The sequence below is a fragment of the Asterias rubens genome, chromosome 10 (genome assembly GCF_902459465.1).
Source record: "Asterias rubens chromosome 10, eAstRub1.3, whole genome shotgun sequence".
NCBI classification, from domain to species: Eukaryota; Metazoa; Echinodermata; class Asteroidea; order Forcipulatida; family Asteriidae; genus Asterias; species Asterias rubens.
In genome coordinates this window covers 3,850,825-3,876,567 of record NC_047071.1, presented here as the reverse complement: position 1 = coordinate 3,876,567, position 25,743 = coordinate 3,850,825, and the positions used below count along the sequence as shown (strand labels likewise).

Here is a 25,743-nt window from a genome sequence, read left to right as displayed (position 1 = left end):
TCCCTTGTGAAACATGGGAATACCGTTCACCCGAGGTGATTTCAAAATCGCCGTTCCGTCCTAGCCCCAGCAGGCAACTTAGGATTACTCAACAGAATTACACGTTTTGCACTTCGGTGGATCCCGCCACGTTTCTCATTTTGCTTAACCGTGCGGAAGACACAAGCCCAACGGAGCGTGAGGAAACCATTAAAATTGTGCAGTAGGGTCCCCGTGTCATCTTACACGGGACACATAAACGGATTGACAGCTTTCGGAACTTGATATTCAAATGTAAGCAATATATGATTGCTTTATTGGAAGGTCCTGGGGAAGCTTTTTATATTGTTGTCTTTTCCATGGTGGACGCAAGAAATGTTGCAGGAGAATGGTAATTTGAATGATTTAAACTGACTGCTAGTCAGTTTCAATATAAAGGTAGAACACATCTCTGGATTTTGGTAGAAAGTACACATGTATGGTCTCTCCAATGCTCTACTTTCCAATAAACACTTTTTACGAATAAATTCTAAATAAATAATTTAATACTAATAACCAGTTTTGATATTGTTTTTATTATTATTATTATTATTATTATTATTTTTTTTTTTTTTTTTTTTTTTTCTGAGTGGGTTTGGAGAAAAAAACTTGTAAGTTGAGAATTTGGCAAGCTAGGTGGCATTAGTGTTAAGAAGTAAATTTCCATTGTTGACATAGATCTGAAGAACAATGCATTTTCCTGGTAGGTCGACTGCCAACCAACATCCCTAAAACTCTCCCATTGCAACCCCCTTCTCCAAAACCCCATCTATCTCCCCTCCACGACGCTTTTCTCCACCTACCTGCTGAGAAGTACTGTTGACTGGACTGGTCTGATGACATCCTAGAAGGTAACATCTCCGATGGTAGTCTCGCTGGTAAGCTCCCTGTCAAACACATCAATCAAGAGCTGCATTTAAAAATCGGTACCTTCAATAGACCCCTGTATGGGACACACAGGCCTCATACTTCACAGGGGCAACGGAGGCAATTGCCTCCATGCGCCCTGGTCACTGCCTTGGTGCCATTGAAATTCTACAGTAGAAACTTACAATTTCCTCATAAGGGTGCCCTTTAGCGAGGAGAAAATGCCTTGGTGTACTTGCCCTTTCAAAAACATAGACGTCACAAGCCACTTCTGATGAGCCTTTTTGGTGTTCTGGCTGAGAAAAATCTCTAATTTAAGTTAACCCTGTTGAAAAAAACATACCATCATACTACCAATGTAAAGGGTGGTCGGGTTGGCATAGTGGTATCCTTCTTCACCTTCCACCTCTATGACCCGGTCCGGGGGCACTATGTGGATTGGGTTTTCAGTCCCAACCCGACTGCATGGGTTTTCCCTAAAATAATTCTCAGCAGTTTTCCTATCACATCTAAAACTAAAACAACTTCCTTCCGTGTCTTCTCTATACTGGGTTCTTGGCTAGTACAAGTGATTTAAGTTTGCTCTACCAGCCAAGCTACTGATGGAAGACACCAAAGCCTACATCCGTATGGACTGTAAAGGGGGTAACCCTGGTTCAGCCCTAGGAGTAGGTAGCCATGGCCCCTGGAAAAATTGAATGTAGCCCACACCTTGAAGTGGCCTTCAGGCCTCGTGTGTCTGGGATTTGCATTATAACAAAAATATTTATAAAAAAAAATTTAATTATCAAAAAATACACTTACCCACAGAGAAGTAGTCCGGACTAGGTGGGTCTTCAGTGGATCTACCCGCTGGGGGACTCTCTACTTCTACCCCCATGAAGCTCACGATCTCCTTCAGCATCTGTATATCTTCCTCTGCGATAATACAAATAAACAACGATGAGAATGAATGAATCTTAGTAGCCCTTTCAAGATCATATCTTTGTCAGGGGATGCTGGATGCTTAGCCACTAGATCAGGGCCCAAGTTCATAAAGCTAACAAGCAGAAAATACTGCTCAGTAATTTTTCTGTTTAACAGCTTTATGAAATTGGGCCCCAGGCTCAATTCAATAGAGCTTCTTATACATGTAAGCAGAGGGTTATGCTTAGCAATTTTCTGCATTGCAAACATAAGCAGGATGGCACTTTTATTTTGTACATGTAAAATGGTATTTTGGCTGGTAACCTTATTCTGGTAAGCATAATTTTGTTGTGCTTAGCAACATTGTGAGCTGCAACAGCTCTATGAAATTGTGACCGGGTGGCTAGCTCCATCACCAGAGAGATAGACCATCTTTTTTTTTTACTGTGTCACCATCATAACGATCTTACCTAACGACCTTGTATCCTCCGTCGTGTTGGTGCTGATGGTAGCCGTGCCGAGAGAGTGTCTCTTCACCATCACTGACTTGCTTTGAACTCTACCTAGATCGGCCGATTGATGCGAACTGCCTCCAAAGCCGTGTCTGCATGGGGGGGGGGGGAAATCATAACACCAAATCACATTAGATGACGCATCCATGTACTCCCATCATGAATGACGTGTAGCACCTTTTTTTCTCGGGAGGTGGTTGGATCCTAACTTGATTAGCGCTAGCTTAACCTGATCAGGGTGCCATTTTCATAGCCTAAGCATAAATCTACTAAGCATGAAAATGGCGCTTAGCAGAAACAGGTCACCTGCAAAAAAACTAAGTGGCAAATCAGAATTATCAATCAGGAACATTTTATCACTGAAAAAAAAACAGACGGGAAAATCAGTGGAACATAAGGGTTTACCAACAAATAATTGTTTTTAATGTTTTTGGTTTGTTGGTGTGTTTTTTTAATCCCATGTATATGTGATCCCCATTTTAATCCCCTGTACAGGGGTTTTCGGCAGGATTAATCACACATTGGTGTAAGAGTACAAAAAACAATATAAAATAAAGTCATTTGTTCTGCTTTCTGCCCCGCAGCTCCTTAAATTGGAGCTCATTTATCATCGGAATTTTAGAATATTTATCAACAGAAAATTGAGTATATTTATCATCGAAAAATTTAGTTTATCTACACTATTGATACTTAGAGTCTTATAGGTTTCCCACTTAAACGACATAAGAACATTTGTTAATGGGTCTCATTTTTCATTTAATACAGATGATTAATCATTTGTCATATATACTGACCCCCCCCCCCCCACACGCTCTTCGGAGAAAATGTCAAACATCGGTAATAATTAATTGGTAAGAATTTTTTAGTCACCATGGGCAGAATATGCTCTCTATGAAAAAGCTCAAAGAGTACATCTAAAGACTGGGGGTACTCCACAAGGACATTTGTGTACAAAGTCTATGGGAAACTGATAGATGTCAGGCCTTCATCACACTGCAGTCAGTCAACAAAAGAGCAAAGTGCATGACACAGATGGACTTTGCACTGAGGTTTTCATCCGCAGAGCTTAGAAACCAAAATGAAAAAATTAATTGATCAACTGAAACGTTGCATGCCTAATTTTCACATTATTTTATTCTATCTTCAAAAAAATGTTTTTCATTATCATCTTCTATAAAACAAAATAACTGGTAGAGCACCGGCATTTTAATACGAAGGTCATTGGTTCAAATCTCACTCAAGTAAAAAAAAAAAAGTTCAACCCCCGAATAACCTCCTCTGTGCCATTGCAATTATTAAGATGATGCCAGGCCAGGTATAGCATTATCCAAATGTACAATATTTACTTCAGGAATGATATTTCATGAGTGTGAAAATTTCAGAAAATGGATGGCAGGCCGAGATCCTCCAAGGTGTTACAATTCAGGAGATTCACAGAATCTGTTCATCGCCAGAATTACAAAAAACTACTTGTTTAGAGCGTGTGTACTATTTCTTTCTACTTTTTATGTACCTGCTTTACTTCTTACTTCTTTCAAGAAAACTTGAAGGCTCTATGAGAATTTGAGATAAGTCCTGAAATCAGGAGGAAAAAAACCAGGGTTATTACTTAAGTGCTCTTTGTCTTTGTTTTTTTTTTACTGGTGGGTAATTACTAAAGAGGTCACGAAGGACAAGGAAACCTGACAGGACATGACCCTGGATTTCTCCTGATGAACCTTAATGCACTTTCAAGGAAGTCCATGAAAGGTTAAGATTTTGAAAGCACCCTTTCGGAAATATAGGTGCCTTGCCCATGAAGACTAGAAAACTCCCACAAAAACAAACGACACCACTTACTCGTTCATGCGATCCGCTAAGTCATCTAAGCCATGTGACCTGGCAAGCGCCACCGCCAATTCACCGTTCTGATTGGGCAACCTCAGGGCGATGTCACTGCCAGCCTTATCCAATAGGTGCTCTGCAAATTGAGGAAGACCAAGACGGGTCGCAAAATGAAGAAGTGTTTCTCTCGGGGGAGGATCTGCAGTGAGGAAGAATAAATTAAGAACAGTTTGATTAATTTCTTGTGTGTGAAGGGGGCGGACAAGGAACAATTCATTACTTGTGGATAGTAAAGAAGCTTTCCAAACCTTAGGGGTAATTCATCCTCGCTCATACATAAACATGAAAATAAATGCATTACAAAATAAATATCATTCAATGTGAGTGCTGTATCTATTGACACAAATACATTCACTTAGACCCCAACAAGTATCACACAGCCAAAGAGCAATTCCATTTAAATCCAGAATGTATCATTTCAATATCATTTTATTCATGAACACTCCCTCCCCCTCAAAGAAACAACAACCCACATAAGACCTTAATCCTGATAGTGTGTATTGTAGACACCACACAACTCCCGTCCATCTATGACATATGAAACACCCAAGACGCAAGACTCCCACAGCATTAATCTACCCTAGTCTAATTCTAGTAGCTTCTATTACTGAAACATAACCTCCACATGCCGCTAGATACAGTAGCTGAACCACAACATGCGTAATATCACGCGAACCATAATCCTGCCCAGCCTATCTCAGTGTTGCAATGTTAGCCCAATGGTTTGGTTGATGCCAGAAATCCTACCCCCCCCCCCCTTAAAATAAAAACCTCCCACGAGTAACGCGGCGGCCCATGTCAAACAAAAAAGAACCGAAGTGCACAACCTAGCTCCCAATGCCGCAAAGATAAGCAACTGTCAGAAACAATTACGGCTAACAGAATCACACTACTGATATTCCCAACCGTTGTTTACCCTCAAAGATAGCAAGAAGTACAAATACAGGTCTCCTGCTCCTGTGACTTATACAACGAGATCTATCATTCAAGAACGAATACAAGGGGGAACTATTTGAGTTGACACTTCTAAACCAGGGCAGTACATAGAGACCAGACTAGGTGTATATTTGTAAATGCTGGAAGATTACAAAAATCAGTTACTGTGGGGAAAATAATTCATGGCAGTTTTGGGGAACTATTTGAGTTGACACTTCTAAACCAGGGCCGTACATGTAGAAACCAGACTACGTGTACATGTATATTTGTAAAACGCTGGACGATTACAAAATGGGTTACTATGGGGTAAAGAGTTCATGGCAATGATTGCTTTATGGATCAGCCACTCAAAAGCAAGATGGATAAAAATAGGGTGCAGACCATGACTAAAGAGTTTCAGATGCTGGGTCAAAGGTCATGAGGAATACAAATATACTCTGTTTGATGGGGGGAGTGATCAGTCAAAAACAATAACACCAAATAGAGCAGGCTTTTGGTGTCAACAGGGTGTCAACAGTCTGCCACACGCCCCCTTGTTAAAGGCACTGGACACCTTTGGTAATTGTCAAAGACCAGTATTCTCACTTGGTGTATCCCAAAATATGCCTTAAGCGTTAGGATAAATCAAATTGTCGCTAGCTATCGGGCAAGCTCTGTAGTCTAAGACGTTGGCTCTAGAATGGCAAAGGTCGTACTGTAGGTTCAAATCCCACCTAAGTAATGTCTGTGGACTCAGGAAAGTGCTGAGTGAAGAATGCTCCAGAGTCATTGACGCACGAGTAATAAAACACCAAGAATTTTTTTTAGTATTCTAGTGTCTCAACACCATTTACACTCCGTTCGTTCTACAACAAGAACTCTACCTAGCGCTGCCTAGTCCAACTTCAACACTTTGTTTAACAGGAGTTTTTTTAACATAATACTGCAACTAAGGTTACAAATTATGCACTAAATATCCAGGGTGTAGAACGTGTGATCATGAGATGGTTTAACAGGAGTTTTTTTAACATAATACTGCAACTAAGGTTACAAATTATGCACTAAATATCCAGGGTGTAGAACGTGTGATCATGAGATGGTTTAACAGGAGTTTTTTTAACATAATACTGCAACTAAGGTTACAAATTATGCACTAAATATCCAGGGTGTAGAACGTGTGATCATGAGATGGTTTAACAGGATTTTTTTTAACATAATACTGCAACTAAGGTTACAAATTATGCACTAAATATCCAGGGTGTAGAACGTGTGATCATGAGATGACCTCTGGTGAATGCAGATTGCGATGAGGTCAATGGATGTGTTCACCAGGAGCAGGTGGTACCTTGTAAGTGGTACCGGTGTAAAGACATGCAACTTATAATAACCACCATTGAAGAATCTATTAAAAAACACCATGGATGAAACAGCATTTATCGGTTTTTAATGGCTCCAAAATCCTTGAAAGCAGCTAATCTGTTCGGAAGTTGTATGGCCAGCTAAGTCCAATTTCGTTAAGTTAGTAAGCACAAACAACTTATTGCTAAAACTTATTACTGAGCACAAACAGGTCACCAGAAACATCAAAATAGGCTCCAAAATATTAATCAAAGGTTTTTTAAAATGGTTTAATCCAATCCTCGAGATATAATGAGTTAACTTCACAGTGTTGTTTCAACCCCAATGGCCCTCGTCGAATTAAAAAGTGGTTTAACTTTCCTACGCAACGAGTAGTTGAAGTTGACGGCAGCCAATCAAACAACATGCCCTCTTTCATCTGAAAACTAATCTTATATAAATGCCATCGGCTACTTACAAGTACAAAATAAATAGCTTAGTGATAAATGTGTTCTAACGTTGATAAATGTGTTTAGCTGCGATCTACAATTTCAAACTCAAACCAAAAGATCACAATTGAAAAAAAAAAAAAAAGAATTGCAAAAAGTGTATGCAAAACATGTATGCAAAACATAGACACTGTGTATTTAAGTACATGTACACATCGCCTATTTCTGCCAATTCATATTGTATGACTACACAATCTACACGACAGCAACAAATAAACGCCAGCTCATTCAGCAAGCACAGAGCAATGCTCTAAGACTAACCTTTTACTCATGTACATGTTCCACACCAGCAAATAAACAAGTAAAATGCTGACCCCTAGAGCAAAGAGTGCAGCCCACATTCATAAATCATACAGGAGGCCTATTTATGTTTACACATGTTTAAACATTGGAGCCCAATGCTGTTTATCAGTTCTGGATCTATACACGCACTGCCGTTCTGTGTTAGTGGGAACCGTAGTCGCAACCAAGCACGCCAGGGCAAATCCACAGTTCAGGTTTTCCACCTGGATACACTCAGAATTCACTCCCGCTTTGAAGTTGAAAACGATCACACAAAACTTGGGCTGAAACTATTTCTTTCCTTTCAATGGTCTACAATTGTACATGAGATCTATTTAAGAGCTTTACAACTCAAGTTGTTGTCGTGTCTAAAATGGAACACAGTTCCTGCCATAATGGTTGTATTTTATTAAACTCTCACTGCCGTTTAGGTTACTGGAGCGGAATTTATGAATTGGTCTATTGACGAGTGGCTCGCCACAAGTTCAACAAAAATTCCAATGCCGACAAATGCAGGTAACTGTGAAACGTATGTGAAAACACTTGTAAAACAGTAAATTTTGAGAGTTTTTTAGAGAAACTGAATTGGTAGGCCTACATATAAATCACTTTTGGATGAACAAAGTAAAATTGAAAAGAACGAGAATTAAACACTAGAACCTCAAACATGTGCTGGTGTTCGGCCAATTCTATCTAGCCATGTGATGGTGTTCTCACTCACTTGCCATTAACTTTAATATTATTTATAAAGGAACTTTGTCAAAAGTGAAGCTACATTTAGAGGATTGTCAATCTTTAAACAGGAGCAGGCAAAGGGGCACCAGTCAGAAATTATATTAAATATTATAAAACACTTTCTGTGAAATGTTTAAAGGTGTGTCATTTTCTGACCTACATATTTATGTCTATGCACATTCTTCCAATACATCATCTCTTTCAAGTAATAAAGGAAACAATTTGTTAAAAACGTGAACTAGCATGTACATGTACCACTATGCGATCTTTATGTAGATTGACACCTCTGTAAAAAATAGATTTGCACAAGTTAATAAGAACAACTTGAGCAACGCTTGAGTGGCGCTGGATAAACCCTGCAGACTCTTTTGTTCGTTCTGTACACAAGAGTGTCGCCATTGGGACTGTTACACAATACGGACAGACACCCACTGTAATATATATTCAATAGGGGTGCAAAATCATGTTTTATAGACACGTACATGTATCGTTTTATTTCAACCACTACTGTATTAAAAAGGCACACCACCAGATACACTGACTGTTACATGGCTAGACACTAAAGGTCAAAGGTCACATGCAAGACAAAGTCAAGTTTATCAATAAGGTATTTAAAAAACGTGATTTGGCAGTCGGACTATCAGGCTTGAAATGGAGAACTTGGGCTTTGAAACCAACTTGTGTGAAAAACAAAACACGGGGGAAAAATGTTTAATTGCCTTGGTGATAAAGCAAACACCTAGAATATGGGATTGTACTATGAGGAAATGAACTTTAACCTGAGGGACTTAAAGGTGGGGTGATATATTGTTTATTGTTGAGGTAATGATGATTTAGAGGCAAATAAAAAAATATACAATTAAGGTCAACTGTGACAAAATAATTTTATACCATCAATAGCTACGTTCCTTTTAAAGGCAATGGACACTATTGGTAATTGTCAAAGACAAGCCTTCACACTTGGTGTATCTCAACATATGCATAAAATAACAAACCTGACAAATTTGGGCTCAATTGGTTGTCGAAGCTGCGAGATAATAATTAAAGAAAAAACGCCCTTGTCACACGAAGTTGTGTGCAATTAGATGGTTGATTTCGAGAGACCTCAAGTTCTTAATCTGAGGTCTTGAAATCAAATTCATGGAAAGTTACTTCTTTCTCGAAAACTATGGCACTTCAGAGGGAGCCGTTTATCACAATGTTTTATACCATCAACCTCTCCCCATTGCTCGTCACCCAGAAAGGTTTTATGCTAATAATTATTTTGAGTAGTTACCAATAGTGTCCACTGCCTTTAAAGTGAGTTTTTACATGTATGTTCATTAATTTTGCGAGTATTCACTAATCTAAGATCCTGTGTACCTTCAACTTACATCTACATGCCATTTCTTTTCTCTATCTGTTATTAAATTCTACAGATCTCAGTCCATTACTGTTATGATTATGACATTATTTCCCACTCGGATACAAAGAATGAGGTCTTGTTTCCTTCCCGGAGTAAAAACTTAGTGGAAGAGTCCACGTCCATCACGACAATAAAAAAACACTTCTGGCTCTCTTAGGCGAAGTCCTCTTTGAAAATCAACACAATGTGTACTAACACATCCAAGTACATGTATGAAACTACAAGGGTCTACGGCAGGCTAATGAGGGCCATTGCGAGGGCTAGGCCATTTTTTATTGTGCAAAAAGGCACTCCCATGAACTTTTGAAGGGGCACCAAGCCCAAAGACCAGGGCAACAGAGGACATGGCCTCCCATAGATTTCATTAAAGTCAAGGCCTGCTACGGTAGACCTTGTTTGAGAATTGCCAGGAGAACAAACCTGAGATCTTTGCAGAACTGTTACTGTTATCAATCATCCAGTAAATTCCATCTAAAGTACTTCCAACTTGACAAATTAATTATTAATGTGACGCTAACCAGTGACCAATTACACAAAACCTGTAAGCAGGTCATTTCCTGCTTACAGAGTGGCACTTAACACAGTTACTATGTCATAAACAATGCTTACTATAACTTTTATAAGCTAAAGCAAAAGGGATGCTAGCTTAGCGGCAGTTCTAGTAAGCAGACAAGTGGAGGATCACTGCATCTGAATCGTGCAATCTCAAATCATACAAGCATTACAAATCTGCTTGCACACAATTATCTGCTAACCATGTATTATGGTAAACACACACAGCTTTATGAAATTGACCTCAGCTGTGAGAAGTGCCAGTCCATCTGTTTACAAAGTGTCGAGTACGACACAAGTCTTATTAAAATATTACCTATCAGGTTGACATGTTATGCACTTTTGGGATTTCATTTCATAGCAAGTCATCGCTGAATCTGCAGTATAAATAAAAGTTCAACTCCGAACACACTTTTCTTAAAACACAGAGTTTTGGTGTGGGAGTTCATTCAATATTTCATGAAAATGGTGGCGAAATATAAACTGTTATGTTTGGGCTTCAAGGTAACAAGGTTTACAACAAGCGAATCCAAAGCAATACCTGCATAATCAGTGGCAAACAAAAATACATGTTTATGTACTGTACTTCTTCTTGAGTCAAGGCAAAGACACTAGTACAAAGTAGGCAACCAGCTTCAAGTGTCTGCAATTTTGACCACTTGAGGGTGCTTCTACAGTAATTATCACAGTTGTATCTTATTTTGACTGCCTGTACACTCCTATCAGTGGCCAAATAAATAATAATAATAGTAACAACAACGGTGAACCAACCAGGCCTCGAAATAAGTGCTCCGGTCTACCATTCACACCTCTCGGACCGCCAATTCGCACATTGCTCCTCTGATGTAATCCACAGCATCGATATAACCGCACGACGCAAAGGATGGACGTACCAGTACATGACATGTCGAAGCACTCTTACCCTTCGTGTGGGGAGGAAATTTTAAAATTACCTGATATTAGACAGGTGTTTGGTACATGTAGGATGAAGATGCACACTCTCAGGGAATCTTTACAGTATGTTGAACTACATTGTGTATTTTAAGGTTGAATAAGCAACATTCATTGTACACTTTTTGAGTTTTTTTCATGCTTGAATGATCCAACACTCCTCTCTCATTTTTTTTTTTATAATAAACAAATAAAAAATATAAATAAACAATAACAAAATTTATGGGGTTTTTATAACAAATCCGACAAACCTCTCTAATTTTTTTTAAAAATAATATAGAAATATCAAAAATTAAAATATAAATTAAAAAAATTACAAAAATTATATTTTTTTATGACAAATCCAAGAGCAAAATTAAGCACTTAAAACTGGATGATTTCTTTTTCTTTCTTTCTTTCTTTCTTTCTTTCTTTCTTTCTTTATGAGAAATCTTCTAAACTCAACTACGTCAAACCTTCCCTTTAAACTCCCTTGGACTAACAAAAGGTGCAAACTGTTAATGTGACATTACCCCAACACTTCAGTCTCTCTATTTCACAAGGGCAAATGCAAAAAAAAATCTGCCGCTTCTCTTTCGCAGCATCGTTGTTTTTTTTTCTTCTCCTTTCCTTCACTGCTCAGGCGAATCAATAAAATCACTTAACTGTTACGTGCCACGGAATGACTGCCTGGCATGAGGGGGTGTCGGACAACAGCCAAAGAGTAAACCTGCATTTAATTCCACAACGCTGCCCAACCAGAGCTTGATGCAAATGCAATTTTCTCTAAAAACGTGAAAGTGACGGATTGACGTTATTTATAAAATGGATGAGAGTTACAGGACAATGTATCCTGACAAAATAACTCAATACTGAGTGTTGAATGCCACGAATCAAGAAAGGAGGGTGTGTTCATTTGTCGGCATGACGACTTCCAAACAATAGCTCGTGGAACTGTGATATGAATCCCTCTAGGGGTTTGCACTTTATGATCTCTGCAAAGCGGATCCAATCGAAGCTATTTCTCTTTCTCTTACACACTTCACATTCTCAGACTTGAAAGGAAACACAACCCAGACTGTCTGCAAGATGGAAGAAGCATCATCAACGAGGGACTCATTATTCGTCAAGGTATTTGCCGCCAGCGAGCCAAACTCTTCCAGTAAAAAATCTTCTCAACCTTTCCCCTAAAACAGCCATCCAAAGTGAAACTCCAACTGTCATCTTGAAAATATTTCCCAGGGCAAGGAGTAAAATGATCCAAGTTGATTTTGGTCGAAGTTCAAGGGCATCGCGATTGTGATTTTAAATTGATGGGCTGGAGTGGGGGGGGGGGGGGGACTATTATTAGAAAACCAGCTACAAGAAATCGAGATCTGACACACACCTGTCCTTCTATAAAACTCATTTAGTCACAGACGCTCAAATCTTTTTCAATGATGGATCAAAGGAATGAAAAATCTTCACTTCATCCTGCAAATTGAAGTCTGTATTCAGTACTGTAAACACAGACTGGAGGGTTATGTCATGAAATTACCTTACCTCAAATTTTAAACTATATACATTACGTTTGTGGAAGACTTCATAAACAATTTTTTTTTTTTTTTTTTTTTTAGTTTGCTAAAAATCTTTGTAGTCTTATTGCTATTGGGGTCATCACTGCTAGATTTGACCTTGTGACAATCACAAACTACAATTTTATGAAAATTAATAAAAAATGACTAGACCACTGCTGGGTTTCTAGGAATGCTCTACCAGTAGACAAGGCCATTGACTCCCATGAGCCTATCATAAACCCACCATGGTGGGTATGCCATGTTCTCTACTATTATTACAGATTATCACAATGACAGCCAGGGCAGACACAGGTCAAACTATGAATAATGAAAGGCTTTTTTTTATTATTTCTCCGGGATTATGTTTTTTTCTTTTTTTTTTCTTGGTTGTAATGGATGGGATTTGCTCAGTGTGGTTAAAGGATCAAGTACAGGTTATTATTATCACAGCATGGTGCGCTGGATTCCATTTGGTCAGGATGGTGAAGATTTAGTCAGTCAGTAAGTGTTTTATATTTTGTATGTGTTCACTTGATGAGAACTACGTCACAGTCCAGAATGAGGAAAAACAAATTTCAATTGGCTAATGATAGCTCTATTAGGTAAATGTGGCATGTACTCAGGGTCACGTCACCAAGGTACCTCTACTCTATTTAAATTTGGCTTTTTTTAGAAACTCATTTTCCCACGCGGGGTTATTTAAAAGTAGTAAATTAGCAGGGAACCAGTCACCAACACTACACACATACAGTGTATTTTGACTGGTAACCTGTTTCTGCTCCAGCAACATTTGTGCTACCACATTTTAAAATCGTCTATTTTAAAATGAAGAAATATGGCCTCACAGAGATTGTTTGTAAGAACGGAATTTTTATTTGTCAAGTTGAGGGCTAGTAGAATAGACACAGGGGCCAGGCCAGCCCAGTAGTTCTCATTGGTGGTCTTAATACACTATGGTTGAGGGTCACAGTGAGGACATGGTATAGGGTCTAACATGGTCTAACCAGTCACAGCACAGGGCAGTGTCATTTATGATCATGTACGAAATATAGTATCCAAATCTGTACTGTCAACATGGAATGGGGATTTACTTGTAATCTTAAATCATACAGATCCGTTTCACCTACAAATCAATCTGGGTGAAAGTTTGACGGTTATACAGAATGAACACAAATTTCCTGGAAAACCGCTTCGGTGAACTGCAAAACTTCTACTTTTGCAAAACAAAAGAGTAAATCAAGTACAGGTTTGAAGACAAGCAATGAATTTTCCTCAAAGAGTGCATGCCCTTAAAAGGTGTTGAGTAAGAACTTTTTTTTGCAAAAAGCTAGCAGTGACCGATTTCTCTTGCAAGGCAAAGTGCAATGCAATTAATTGCTACTTAAAAATAATCATTTACTCCTCAATGTCTAAATATTTTGCAATTCACAATTGCTGGATGAAGTTGTTTCCTGGCTCGGAAATAATTTTTTGATGAAAGAGACCATTTGAAAAAGGGAAGGGCGTTACAAAACTAATCGTCATAATTTCTATTTGATTTGTTCACAATCCACAGCAAAGACAAAACTTTGGAATGGGTGACAGCAGTGTTGTTAACAAGTCCTGTATAGTGTATGAACCATTTCCAAAGAAATATTACCAGCTTTTTCTGTGAAATATACAGGAAGTCCGTTAGGATTGCCACTTCCTTGTTTTACATTGTGTCAAACGAAAAGCTTTATGTATGACCTATTTTTTAAAAGTTATTAACCATGCATGAATAGAAAGAAAAAAAAAGGAAAACAATCCAATTGTTTTAAACAATTGTATTCAAAACTTGTATCACATGTGTCATAATCTTGTGCAGTTTGTTTATTTACATAGTTTTATCTTCCAGTCAAAAATCTTTATATTGATGTTATATAAAACAATCAATGAACGTTTCACATTCGTGCCATGGAGAAAATCTTTTCATTCAATGAAAGATGTTTTAAAATTCTGTTAGTTTCACCCCTTGAATGGAAACATATCAACTCCATTAAAATATTCTCATGACTGCACTCAAAAACATTTTCCATTTGTGTCTAATACAGGCATTGAACTTGGCTCTTGAAGGGCTACAGTAATTTTCCTCTGGTAAAACATCGTAATAATAATAATAATAATGACATTTGTAAAGCGCCTCATGCGAAAAGCCTCTAAGCGCATAACGAGAACAATAAAATATACAATAAGACAAAAATACAATTACAAGTATAAGCAGATTACAAATAAGCAGCTTCAAACAAATGAGTTTTTAAACAGAGACTTAAAACATGGTAAAGAAGTTGCCTGGCGAATATATGCACAGGACTATTGCAAAGAAACGGTGCGGCATATGAAAATGATCTGTGGCCATAAAAAAAAATTAAAGGAACGCGTTGCCTTGGATTGGTCGAGTTGGTCTTTGAAAAGCGCTATGTAACCGTTTGTTATAAAATCGGTATTGTTAGAAAGATGTTGTAAAAGTAGAATACAATAATCTACACAAATATGCCTTGAAATTGCGTGGTTTTCGTTTTACCTCGTCGACAAACACAGTCGGCCATTTATGGGAGTCAACAATTTGACTCCCATAAATGGCCGACCGTTTTAGTTCGCGACGTAAAATGAAAACCGTGCAATTTTGAGTGATACTTGTGTGGATCATATTCTACTTTTAAAACATCTTTCTAACCATAATGCATTTCATAACAAACGGTTTCAAACGCTTTTCATAGACCAACTCGTCCGATCCAAGGCAACGTGTTCCTTTAAGGGGCACTCTATGAACAAAATGTAAATTTGTATTAAAACTTTGCAAAAGGCAAAAGCACAGGGCAGAACAGCAGAGGGTGGGTGCTGTGGGTTATTTGAAAGCATGGTCTAATAGTTACACTGTACTTGTGTTTTTAATCATACAAGATGTAACTAGTAAAAGGTAGGCAAAGTACGCCCAGCGGTTATACAGGAGTGGCACAAGCCAAACTTGATCAAATCAAGAGTGTACAAATTAAACCCTGATAATCCTTAAATCTAAACAAATGATAAAGTCCTTCTTCTCTAATCCCCTACTAGTTGGTGAACATGGTGAAAGTTCATTCCTCTGTATCGGTGTTTCTTAATTAAATCTCGGGGTGAAATTTCACTCTCTGCAGAGAACAATTACACAGTTTTAGGTTAAGACCATGTACTTAATACTGTAAGCAAAGAATCAGCGCTTACTTCCAGGAAGCAGTGAATTCCACACTTACGTCAAGCGTATTTCACAAGTTAGCTTACAAGTGCAGGTGCATAGTCCACGCTTACACAGCTAGCACAGCACTTGCCATGTAAGTGAACAGTGGTGGTTGCAAGCACAACATTTGGTAAGCAGAGCCATGCTATTATAAGCTACTCTCAAAGTTTGCTTGAAGATTGACGGCAATCTCGGTGGTCTAGTTGGTATGACACTGCTCTAGAATTGCAAAGGTCGTGGGTTCGAATCCCACCCGAGTAAAACGCCTGTGATTTTATCACAAGACTCAGGTAAGTACTGAGTATACAGTGCTACACACATCGGTGCACATGTATATGGGTAAAAACCAAAAATTAATATGAAGATAAAGTACTTATAAATCACACCTGTGCTGATTGTTTACGAACAAATACATGTAGCACACCTGGGGCCCAATCCAACTCGACCAGACAAAAAAGTGCTGTACTTTTCCGCATTCCACTCACGCTAGTGTGATAACTTTTAAGTGTACACTTATAATATGTACATGCATACTGATTTGAGCCACAATGTTAACGTTCATGAATCCTATTGTGTGCTACATCACTCAATCACTGTCATCATCCTACATGTACCTCAAAATGACAAAAAACATTTATCAACAGTTGAATTGAAATATTTATACTAAAAAACACAATGCTTACAGTAGTTACTGCTGAATGCGCCATGATTTAGAGCAAATTATCGGTTCCCGATTTTTGAGTTGCCATAAATCAACAGTAACCATGGAAACTAGTAACCCTGATTCAGGGATGGGCAACTCCCACATTATTCCTAAATCTAGGTATTCAAATTTCAACAATTTGAAAAAGGAGACCCCCTATTCAGCGTCAACTGGGAGTTCAATGCAATTTCGCTACGCAGTCATCTGGCATCCCACCTGCCAAAATACTGATCAAAAGAAACGCATGATGGGTTTTTTTTGTTCACATGAATTACGAGGAGGCTCCACAATGGCTCACCTGGGGAGCCTGGGTAAGACACAAAGGGATCCCAGTCACATAAGGGTACATGTGACGCCTCGAGCGGCATCAACCCAGCATTAATGTACAGGCCTTGAATTAACCTCCGTCACCCCACCGCAATTGCCGTGGTGCCCTGTGCTTTTGTGTGCTGCCCTTTGCAATGTAAAATTTACATTTTCCCTCATAGAAGTGCCCCTGAAAAGAGGAAAATTACCTCACCTGTTCCCAGGGGAAAGTTCAAGACCTGTATAGATACTGTAAAGTGTGAACAAATAATATTTACCAGATATTCAGTTGAATAAACCTTGTGAAGGTGATCTGAATTAGCGGCTAAAGGCTACATGTATGACTGTAACTAAGTGCGTTGCTAAGGGATGTTCTACACTTTAACACATGATGACGTGGCAATCCCGCCAGAGCTGTAGCCACTAATTATAAGGGTACGGCTTTGACTGTAACTAAGTGTGTTGCTAAGGATGTCCTATACTTTAACACATGATGACGTGGCAAACCAGCCAGAGCTGTAGCCACTAATTCTAAGGGTATGGCTTTGACTGTAACTAAGTGTGTTGCTAAGAATGTCCTATACTTAACACATGATGACGTGGCAAACCAGCCAGAGCTGTAGCCACTAATTCTAAGGGTATGGCTTTGACTGTAACTAAGTGTGTTGCTAAGAATGTCCTATACTTTAACACATGATGACGTGGCAAACCAGCCAGAGCTGTAGCCACTAATTCTAAGGGTATGGCTTTGACTGTAACTAAGTGTGTTGCTAAGAATGTCCTACACTTTAACACATGATGACGTGGCAATCCCGCCAGAGCTGTAGCCACTAATTAGAAGGGTATGGCTTTGACTGTAACTAAGTGTGTTGCTAAGAATGTCCTATACTTTAACACATGATGACGTGGCAAACCAGCCAGAGCTGTAGCCACTAATTCTAAGGGTATGGCTTTGACTGTAACTAAGTGTGTTGCTAAGAATGTCCTATACTTTAACACATGATGACGTGGCAAACCAGCCAGAGCTGTAGCCACTAATTCTAAAGGGTATGGCTTTGACTGTAACTAAGTGTGTTGCTAAGAATGTCCTATACTTTAACACATGATGACGTGGCAAACCAGCCAGAGCTGTAGGCACTAATTCTAAGGGTATGGCTTTGACTGTAACTAAGTGTGTTGCTAAGGATGTCCTAATACTTTAACACATGATGACGTGGCAAGCCAGCCAGAGCTGTAGCCACGTATTCTAAGGGTATGGCTATGACTGTAACTAAGTTTGTTGCTAAGGGATGTTCTATACTAAAGCGCATGACGAGATGACAATCCATTTGTAGCCAAAGCCGCACATTCCAACATTACCTTAATTAGTCACCATCAATTTGAGACTATCCAGACTACCCTGGCTATCACACAATATCAAATAACAAGAATCCATGTCTTTCTACGTGGCCCAACTTTGTCTAACCGTTCTTTATGTTTGCAAGTCGGTCACGACGGGGAGCGCAAATCACATAAATGTCAGCCAATTTAAAGAATTTCCAGTCATGGGATGCATAAACATAGCGTAACGCTTGACATGCCTTGATCATGTGGATCTGTGGTAATGAGTCAGGATGCAGTGACCTACATCTAGAGGCAGACAACGCTCAAGGCCAATGGATGCAGAGAGGGCTGACAACGCGAGGCAGAATATAACAACTGGAAATAAGACTAGGCTGTGGGGAACAGTTGCTTTATAAAACCCGATCCCAATTTCAAAGAGCTGCTGTAACTGAAGCAGAAAAAATTTGCAAAGCACAAACCAATCGTGTTTACCAGAAATAGGTTACCAGCCAAAATACAATTCAATGTGTGCAGTTTGCGACTCTTTTCAGGCTATTTTTGGTGAGTTTACAATTCCGCAATGTAAATTTGTTCAGAGATACTTTCTGTAGGTTTTTAGCTTGATTTCATCGTGATGTGAATCACTCTTACAAATGTATAACTGCTAAGCAAAGTGTAATGTCAGTGTCACAATACATATCACTATGATTATACTGACAACTCATCCTAAAATGAATCTTGAAGCTTTAAGAAATCAAGAAAATCCAGCCATGGGGCAACAAGGCCATGGCGTACATGTATTTCCAGGCGTTCTACAGGAAACAGGATGGAAAGGCAGGTCCAAAAAAATTTGCATTTATTCTGATTCCTTGGTCTATCTAAAAACCTCCATGATGTTTCGGAATAAAGGCATAATGTACATGTACACTGTACATGTTAGAACTCATATTTAAATCATCTCATAACTTCAGAAATTCTCTCATCCCCCCAAAATTGACAACTCATTGATCCGATCTTTCTGATGAAAAAACAACAACCATCTTAAGATTTGTCAACTTTCTAAGGAGTCTCCTAAACAGAAACACCTAAGATCCCGAAATGGTATCAAACCATTAAGAAATATCTTAAGATTGAAATCATCTCACATCTTGAGAAATTCTCCCATCCCAATAACCAAAAATAAAAAATTACAACTCAATTATCGAATCTATCTGAACAACCAACTTAAGATATTAATCAAATTTCTAAGGAGTCTCCTACAAAGACACACCCAAGATCCCTACATCTCAGGTTGTTCTCTCCCAATAGCACCAAGAAGGAGCAACTTGACACTTCACCGGTGATAATAAACCAAACAGGCCTCCTTTGACCCCTTTAGGCCTACACACAGTGGCTACCTCGTGTAATGCACAGCGTTTGACACATTGCCATGAATTACTTGGATACTGATTAAGTGGGCGGTAATTGGATCTAAGCATGTTCGATACAATCAAATGATATTCATGTTTCTTCCGATGAAAGAGTAACAGGCATGTGCAGAATTTGTATTTATTGAGAGAAAAGTTGATTTGTTTCACTTTAAAGCTCATGGATTATAAAGTTCATATTAGTCCCAATCCTCTATAGAAATATCAGTTGGCTACTTCAATTATTAAGTTCAGAACTTTCTACGTGATTAATGTAACTGAAATATTAAACGATTTTTGGGGTGTAACAAAGAATTGACTAAAGTGGGTTTTGAACCAACGACCTCCGGATTAACGTGCCGGCGTTCTACCAACTGAGCTATCTAGCCCTATATTGGCAGTGTCCCTATTTTGTGAATATCTTTGTTCGGGGGTGCCAGTCAGAAACCGACTTTGTAAATTTTATTAAGATTGGGGTTGAACAAAGACAAGTTTACTGCAGCGTGATTACATCCAACATACTACGGACTACCTAGCCGGCGCTCTACCAACTGAGCAACCAGCTTGTTAATCCGGAGGTCAGTGTTTCAAATCTCCCTCTACTCAAGTTTTCTTCAGTCAGCTAAAAAAAATGTACGTGATTGTAGTTGCAGGGAAAGAAACTTTGTACAATGGTGAATATTTGTCTCCCATAGACCATACTTCTAAAACACTATATTTTTTTTATAAATTGTAATTCTTAATGAATAATAAATTTAATTCCAACCCCATGTTTATATTATGTCATCCAAACTAGAGAGGGATCATATTATCATAAACTACGGAAATATGACCCACATATTTCTCTTTTGATTCACAGTAGAAAATTATTAACGTTGTAATACGATAATAAATAATGAGTTCTGAAATGAGCGCACAATATTTTGCTATCCTTGGTCTTAAAACATCAGCATATTAATTTGTATTTTCATCCAACCCCACGAGGAAACTTGTATTAATTTACAGAGAACACATCCACTTAGACACATGAAATCAACAGCTTCAACCATGATTAAAATGATTGGAGGGGTTCAGGATGGGAGTGGAAAGTGGGGCAGAGTTTCAGGTGAGGGTGGGGTTTGGGGTGGGGAGGGGTCTCATATGTCAGTCATCACTAACCTTGCTCCAGTCTGGATGTATCCTCCACCAGTCGCCAGCTCGGTGACAACTCAAGATGCTCAAAGGCTGTGGTGAGTCGCTCATCCAGCGTGGACATGTCCTCTGTCCACAAGTTGAACCTTTCCGACTTGATGGAGGACGGGTTCTCCAGGGCAGTAATATCAGACACACTGGAGGCCAGGAACTGGGCTAAGTAGTAGGTGGAATCTTGAACAAAGTTCAGGGTGCCTTCTGAGATGAGGTGTGGGTTACCACCTTCGGAGGCATACACAGAGAGGTGGACAGACTCAAAGCTGTTGTGGCCTGCAAGACAAACACAAGGAAGGTAGTGGTAGAACTTAAAGACTAACTGTAAATTAAAAGAACTGCATGAGCTTTCACGGCAAAAACTACTTCATAAGATGAAATGAAGGAGGCATGCCAAGTAGAATTATTCAAGAAAGTAACAGGTCAAGGAATCCAATAACAAAAGACAGAGTTGGTGACTAAAGATTTAAAGTAAGACCCAACTTGGACTTAATACAACTATATGATTTGTGTGCTGTTTGTTACTTAGCAATGTGTAATTCTTGACATAAACTTCCTCCAAACAAAAACATTTTTGTGCAAAGAGGAAAAATATTAAATATATGAAGTCTACCATTGGGGAAGTTCCCTTTGAATACTTCAAAGACATCAATTGTTGATTTTGTATTACATTTGAGCCTTTCATTGTTGTCTTTGTCAAGCCCTTGTGCATGTGACATCAAGGGTGCGTGCAGTCTGCAGTCACTGTGGTAATGCATTATGGGTATTCCCACAACCACAAAGCAACTTTCAACATTACGTCCGTACGCAAGCGTTATGTCCAAGCTTTACATTTACTCAAACGCAAACCGACTGTACTACTGCGGGCTGGCGGCCTGGTTGGCCGATGTAATGATTGTGCGACAGCTAGTGATGAAACCATTGTCGGATATACAAGTATTTTGAGGAAAATTTACGTCGTTAGTGGCAAGTGCTGTTTCCACTAGAAACCCAGATGAAAAATACAGCTAGTCAGTCACAAAAACATTCATCTTTACTGAATGATAAAACATTTTTCTAACACAAATTTTAGGTGTGGTTAAAAACTAATTTAAAAGCGCACATCCAGTGGGAGCTGTAGTTTGTAATTGAATGCGGTCAGGAAAACACAAGCATTCTTCCTGCTTCATCAACCAAATGACAACATTGGAAATGACATCCAGGGAAAAAGCAGTAACGGACATAAACACTGCTACCCACAAAAGACATGCACTCAATGGAACGGGTTTCAGTGCTGCTAGCGCCAACAAAAACAATACAATTTCCTATATTTAGCAGCGAGTATGACAAGGCATCATCTGCCACAAGCATGAGATGCAACAGACATGGCAACCTGGCTGACAATCAGCCGTACATGTAGCTTTCATACCCAAGAGGGGCACGCTGGGCGATGATCGTTCTTCCCTATCCAACCCCTCAAGTAACGTAAGTGTAAGACCATTCCAGGTATTGCTCCCGCCCACTCAGATTCAAGACACCCTGTCTCCTCGATGTTCATGATCCAAGTTAAACTCCAAGGAACTTCAATGTTGCCCCCTCGCTCTGCCGCCCACACACAGAATCTCATGCTCCCATGGTGTTATGCCCTCACGGTGTAATGCCCTCATGGTCTCTGAACATGGACTGCGCCACGACAGAAAAGCAGACAGTGTTGCCTTCCAGAATTGAAGTGAACATATTCTTCATACATGTACAGCTTTCAAGCAGGGCTACATTTCATAGAGCTGCTTAATCACAAAAAAGTAGCTAAGCACAACATAATAATGCTTAACAAACCAGCCAAAATACCATTCAACAGGTACAATCTGTGACTGATATCCTGCCTAGTTTTGCTTAGCAGAAATCTGTTAAGCAATATTTGCTGTTTATTCAAAAAAATTCTTTCTTTTTAAGGGCAAACAAATCAGGAATAAGACTCAAGTGTATGTTGGAAAATATCATGCATGATCCATTCATAAAAGAAAATCATACCTCCAAAAAAGCTTTGCCGCTAGGGAGACAACCACAATATCTGCTTAGCAAGAACTTACTTAAAAATCAACATTACCATATTGACGCTGGTATACACTTTGTCTGTACTTAGCATCTTGGTGCGGCAGCAGCTTTGTGATTCTAAGCGTGGATGACTACAGTACGGACTTACCTGGAATGATAGCTTGAATGGTATGGTAGTCCAGTCGTCGAGCCAGCGTTACGTGTCGTGACTTGGACCCCTGAAACACTAGAAATATCTCGGCATCCAGGCCGGGGAGGTCACTCGTCTCGGAAAATACAACCACGATCTGACCACCACCCTGGGATTAAACAAAATTTAAGGATCAAAGAATTTGAAATTAAGAAGTACATTCAGCAATTTATGTAAATCAAAGTTTAAAATTTCAACCCAGTCAAAAAGTCTTCTTTAGTTAAAAAATAAATGGCAATATGTTTAACTTGGGTTATTAATCTTTAAAAAGATTTTGACAAAACAGGGAGACCACCAAAGCTCAGTTGGTCAGGTCAGCATCAACACATGAACCTGGAGGCGCAGGCTCAAATCTAGTTAATTTGTCTGCGTTCACCCGGACATGAATTTTTAAGAGTTAACACCATATTTATTCAACTCAATTCTCACTTTTCAAGCAATTCAAAGGCTAATAAAAACCTCCAAGTTTCTTAAAGACATGTTCCTGGACAGTACATAATTGTATTTAATAGGCCAATTAGGAACTTCAAAATTTCAGGCATTTAGAGAAATCACTGACTCCATGGATTCATCTCACAGCGTGTCTAGACAGAGACAAGAACGACCATAAACTTGTAAATAAAAGATAAATATCTCTGACATGTTTTTGGGAAGAGTTGACTTGTGTACTCAGTTCAACTGGATCTTGTTTTAAAGGCAAAGTATAAAAATTTGTTTTTTTGTTTTGTTTACACCCCACTGAAAAACTAAATTTGAAGTCTTTGTAAACTAAAGAAATGAGTTTTCAAACCCTATCAAAAATATACTCCAGATCGGGAATACCGTGGAGGCCACAGATACCATAGCCTCTCAGTTGCCCTGGGCCTGGCCTTGGTGCCCTTTCATAGGAATTCCCATGAAGTGCCCTTTCCAAAAAAGTAAAATGGCCTTGGCCACTCAAAGATGAAAGTTCAGGTTAAAACAATACAACTAAATATAAATCTTGATTCAAGATGAGAAAGTATAATCAAAGCCCAATTTACTTGTCAACAACACACATTCTTTACATATGACTTCAAGATCAATATCATCAAGTTAGCATGCCACACAATTTCTCCTTGAAATAGCGTACATATGTCACCCCAAAAATACACCAGCGTGTTAATTATCAGATGCACATGTGTCCTCTCATTCCCTGTTCAAACTCTAAGATCTTCTTGCAGTACGCTTCTTCTTTTTTCAGCAAGGGGGGGGGGGGGGCTGCTGGAAAGGTGAGGGACTCTAAATGTCACACCTGTATAAATCTTGACAGGTGCCATGATTTGTCAAAAGCTCAAAAAGTGTACTGTGTCCTTTGCAAATATCAAACATGACAGCTACATGTATGAAGAGCTGCTAGAATAAAATACCTGATTTGGTTCACTGGCCACTTGAAGCTGGCTTTTAAAAAACATGGGAACATTGGTAGTTGTCAAAGACTAGATATCACACTTTAAAAATGCCAAACCTGTGACGATTTAAGCTCAATCGGTCATCAGAGTTAAGGCCGAGTTATAGCCTTTGTGACGCGCGATCATAAAAAGACAAGGTTTTTAGGCCTCAGTCTTAGGATTGCGCGCAAGATTTACGTCGCGCGACCATCGCGCGACCGACTATACACCGGCCTTTAGGGGGAAAGAGTGTAAGTGAGAGGAACAAATTTAACTAGTTTCCTTTGATTTCAACCAATGGGTATTGGACTTGTGAGATTGTTTTACTTCTCTCCATAAATATTTCAGGCAAAAACATTTCAGGAAAAGTTGTCCACAATTATTACCATTTTCATGCCATGTCAATTATTTGCAACCCTGTATCTTGCGTGATTGACCATTTATATTTGATTAATTTTACCAATGTTGTGTGTACCCTTTAAAACCAGCTAGTGAACACTTTCAATCGGCTTTTTATTGATGTTTGCCAATGCAATCATACTTCAGAGTATGAGCAGCAGATGTCTTTGGAAATGTTATTACCTCTCTGTTTATTTTCATCAATGCTACTGATCTCTCGTAATAATCCTTCAGCTGCTGGCTGCGTTGACTGCGAGCAATGCTAATTTATATTAAAATGTATATTTTAAAACGGCAATTTTGTTCGTCTCCTCAGGAAGCTTACCATGGAACATGGACTGGAAACAGAATCAACATGACAAAGGTCATTCTGGCATTTGTTTATTACGTGTATGTACACATTTTGCAAAAAGAATTTACATGATTTGCTCGCATTTCTTGTTTTGGGCTTTGTAAATCTTTTGTAAAAAAACTTTGGTTTTTAGTTTGTATTCCTTTCCATCTATTTATCAAAAATAGACTAGCCTGGTTAGGCTAACCTGGTTAGGCTAACCTGTTAAAATTTGAAAATATAGTGACTGGATAAAAGTTGCATCTCCCTTAAGGTGATCCCCTGGCTGCTGCTTCTCGGTTTGTATCATACACTTTGGTGTGATCTCTGTACACACAGCAGCTTACAGTCACAAGGCTTCTGACCAACACCCCGAACAAAGATTGACTAGTCAGGAGACTGCCAACATAGGGCTAGATAGCTCAGTTTGTAGAGCATGGGTACACTAATCCTGAGTTTGCTGGTTCAAGTCCCGCACCAGTAAATTTTTCTTTGTTCAAACTCAATCTATTTCAAACTTACCCAGTCAGTTTTCCTTGTACTTAAATTACTGGATAAAAGTATGAATAAATAATATCAAATGACACCACAGCTTGTTCTTCCCATTATCCTGAGGACTCAATGTTGAGTACAGAACATAATAAGCCTTTAAAGGCAGTTGACACTATTGGTAAATACTCAAAATAATTATTAGCATAAAACCTCACTTGGTAACGAGTAATGGGGGAGAGGTTGATAGTATAAAACATTGTGAGAAACGGCTCCCTCTGAAGTAATGTTAGTTTTTGAGAAAGAAGTCATTTTCCATGAATT

General features: G+C 38.9%; 1 protein-coding gene across 7 annotated transcripts in view; it reads right to left on the bottom strand.

Moving 5' to 3' along the window:
* LOC117295265 (rho guanine nucleotide exchange factor 28-like) overlaps window positions 1–25,743 on the bottom strand; it is a 122,740-nt gene that overhangs the window by 81,064 nt on the left and 15,933 nt on the right. For all 7 annotated transcript variants that reach the window (XM_033777815.1, XM_033777816.1, XM_033777817.1 and 4 more), the window contains exons 4-9: window positions 22,750–22,900; window positions 20,541–20,843; window positions 4,143–4,326; window positions 2,262–2,395; window positions 1,690–1,803; window positions 822–905 (exon numbers count right to left, since the gene is read on the bottom strand). In XM_033777815.1, the coding sequence (XP_033633706.1) occupies window positions 822–905; window positions 1,690–1,803; window positions 2,262–2,395; window positions 4,143–4,326; window positions 20,541–20,843; window positions 22,750–22,900 (970 nt within the window). The remainder of the gene's footprint in view (window positions 1–821; window positions 906–1,689; window positions 1,804–2,261; window positions 2,396–4,142; window positions 4,327–20,540; window positions 20,844–22,749; window positions 22,901–25,743) is intronic.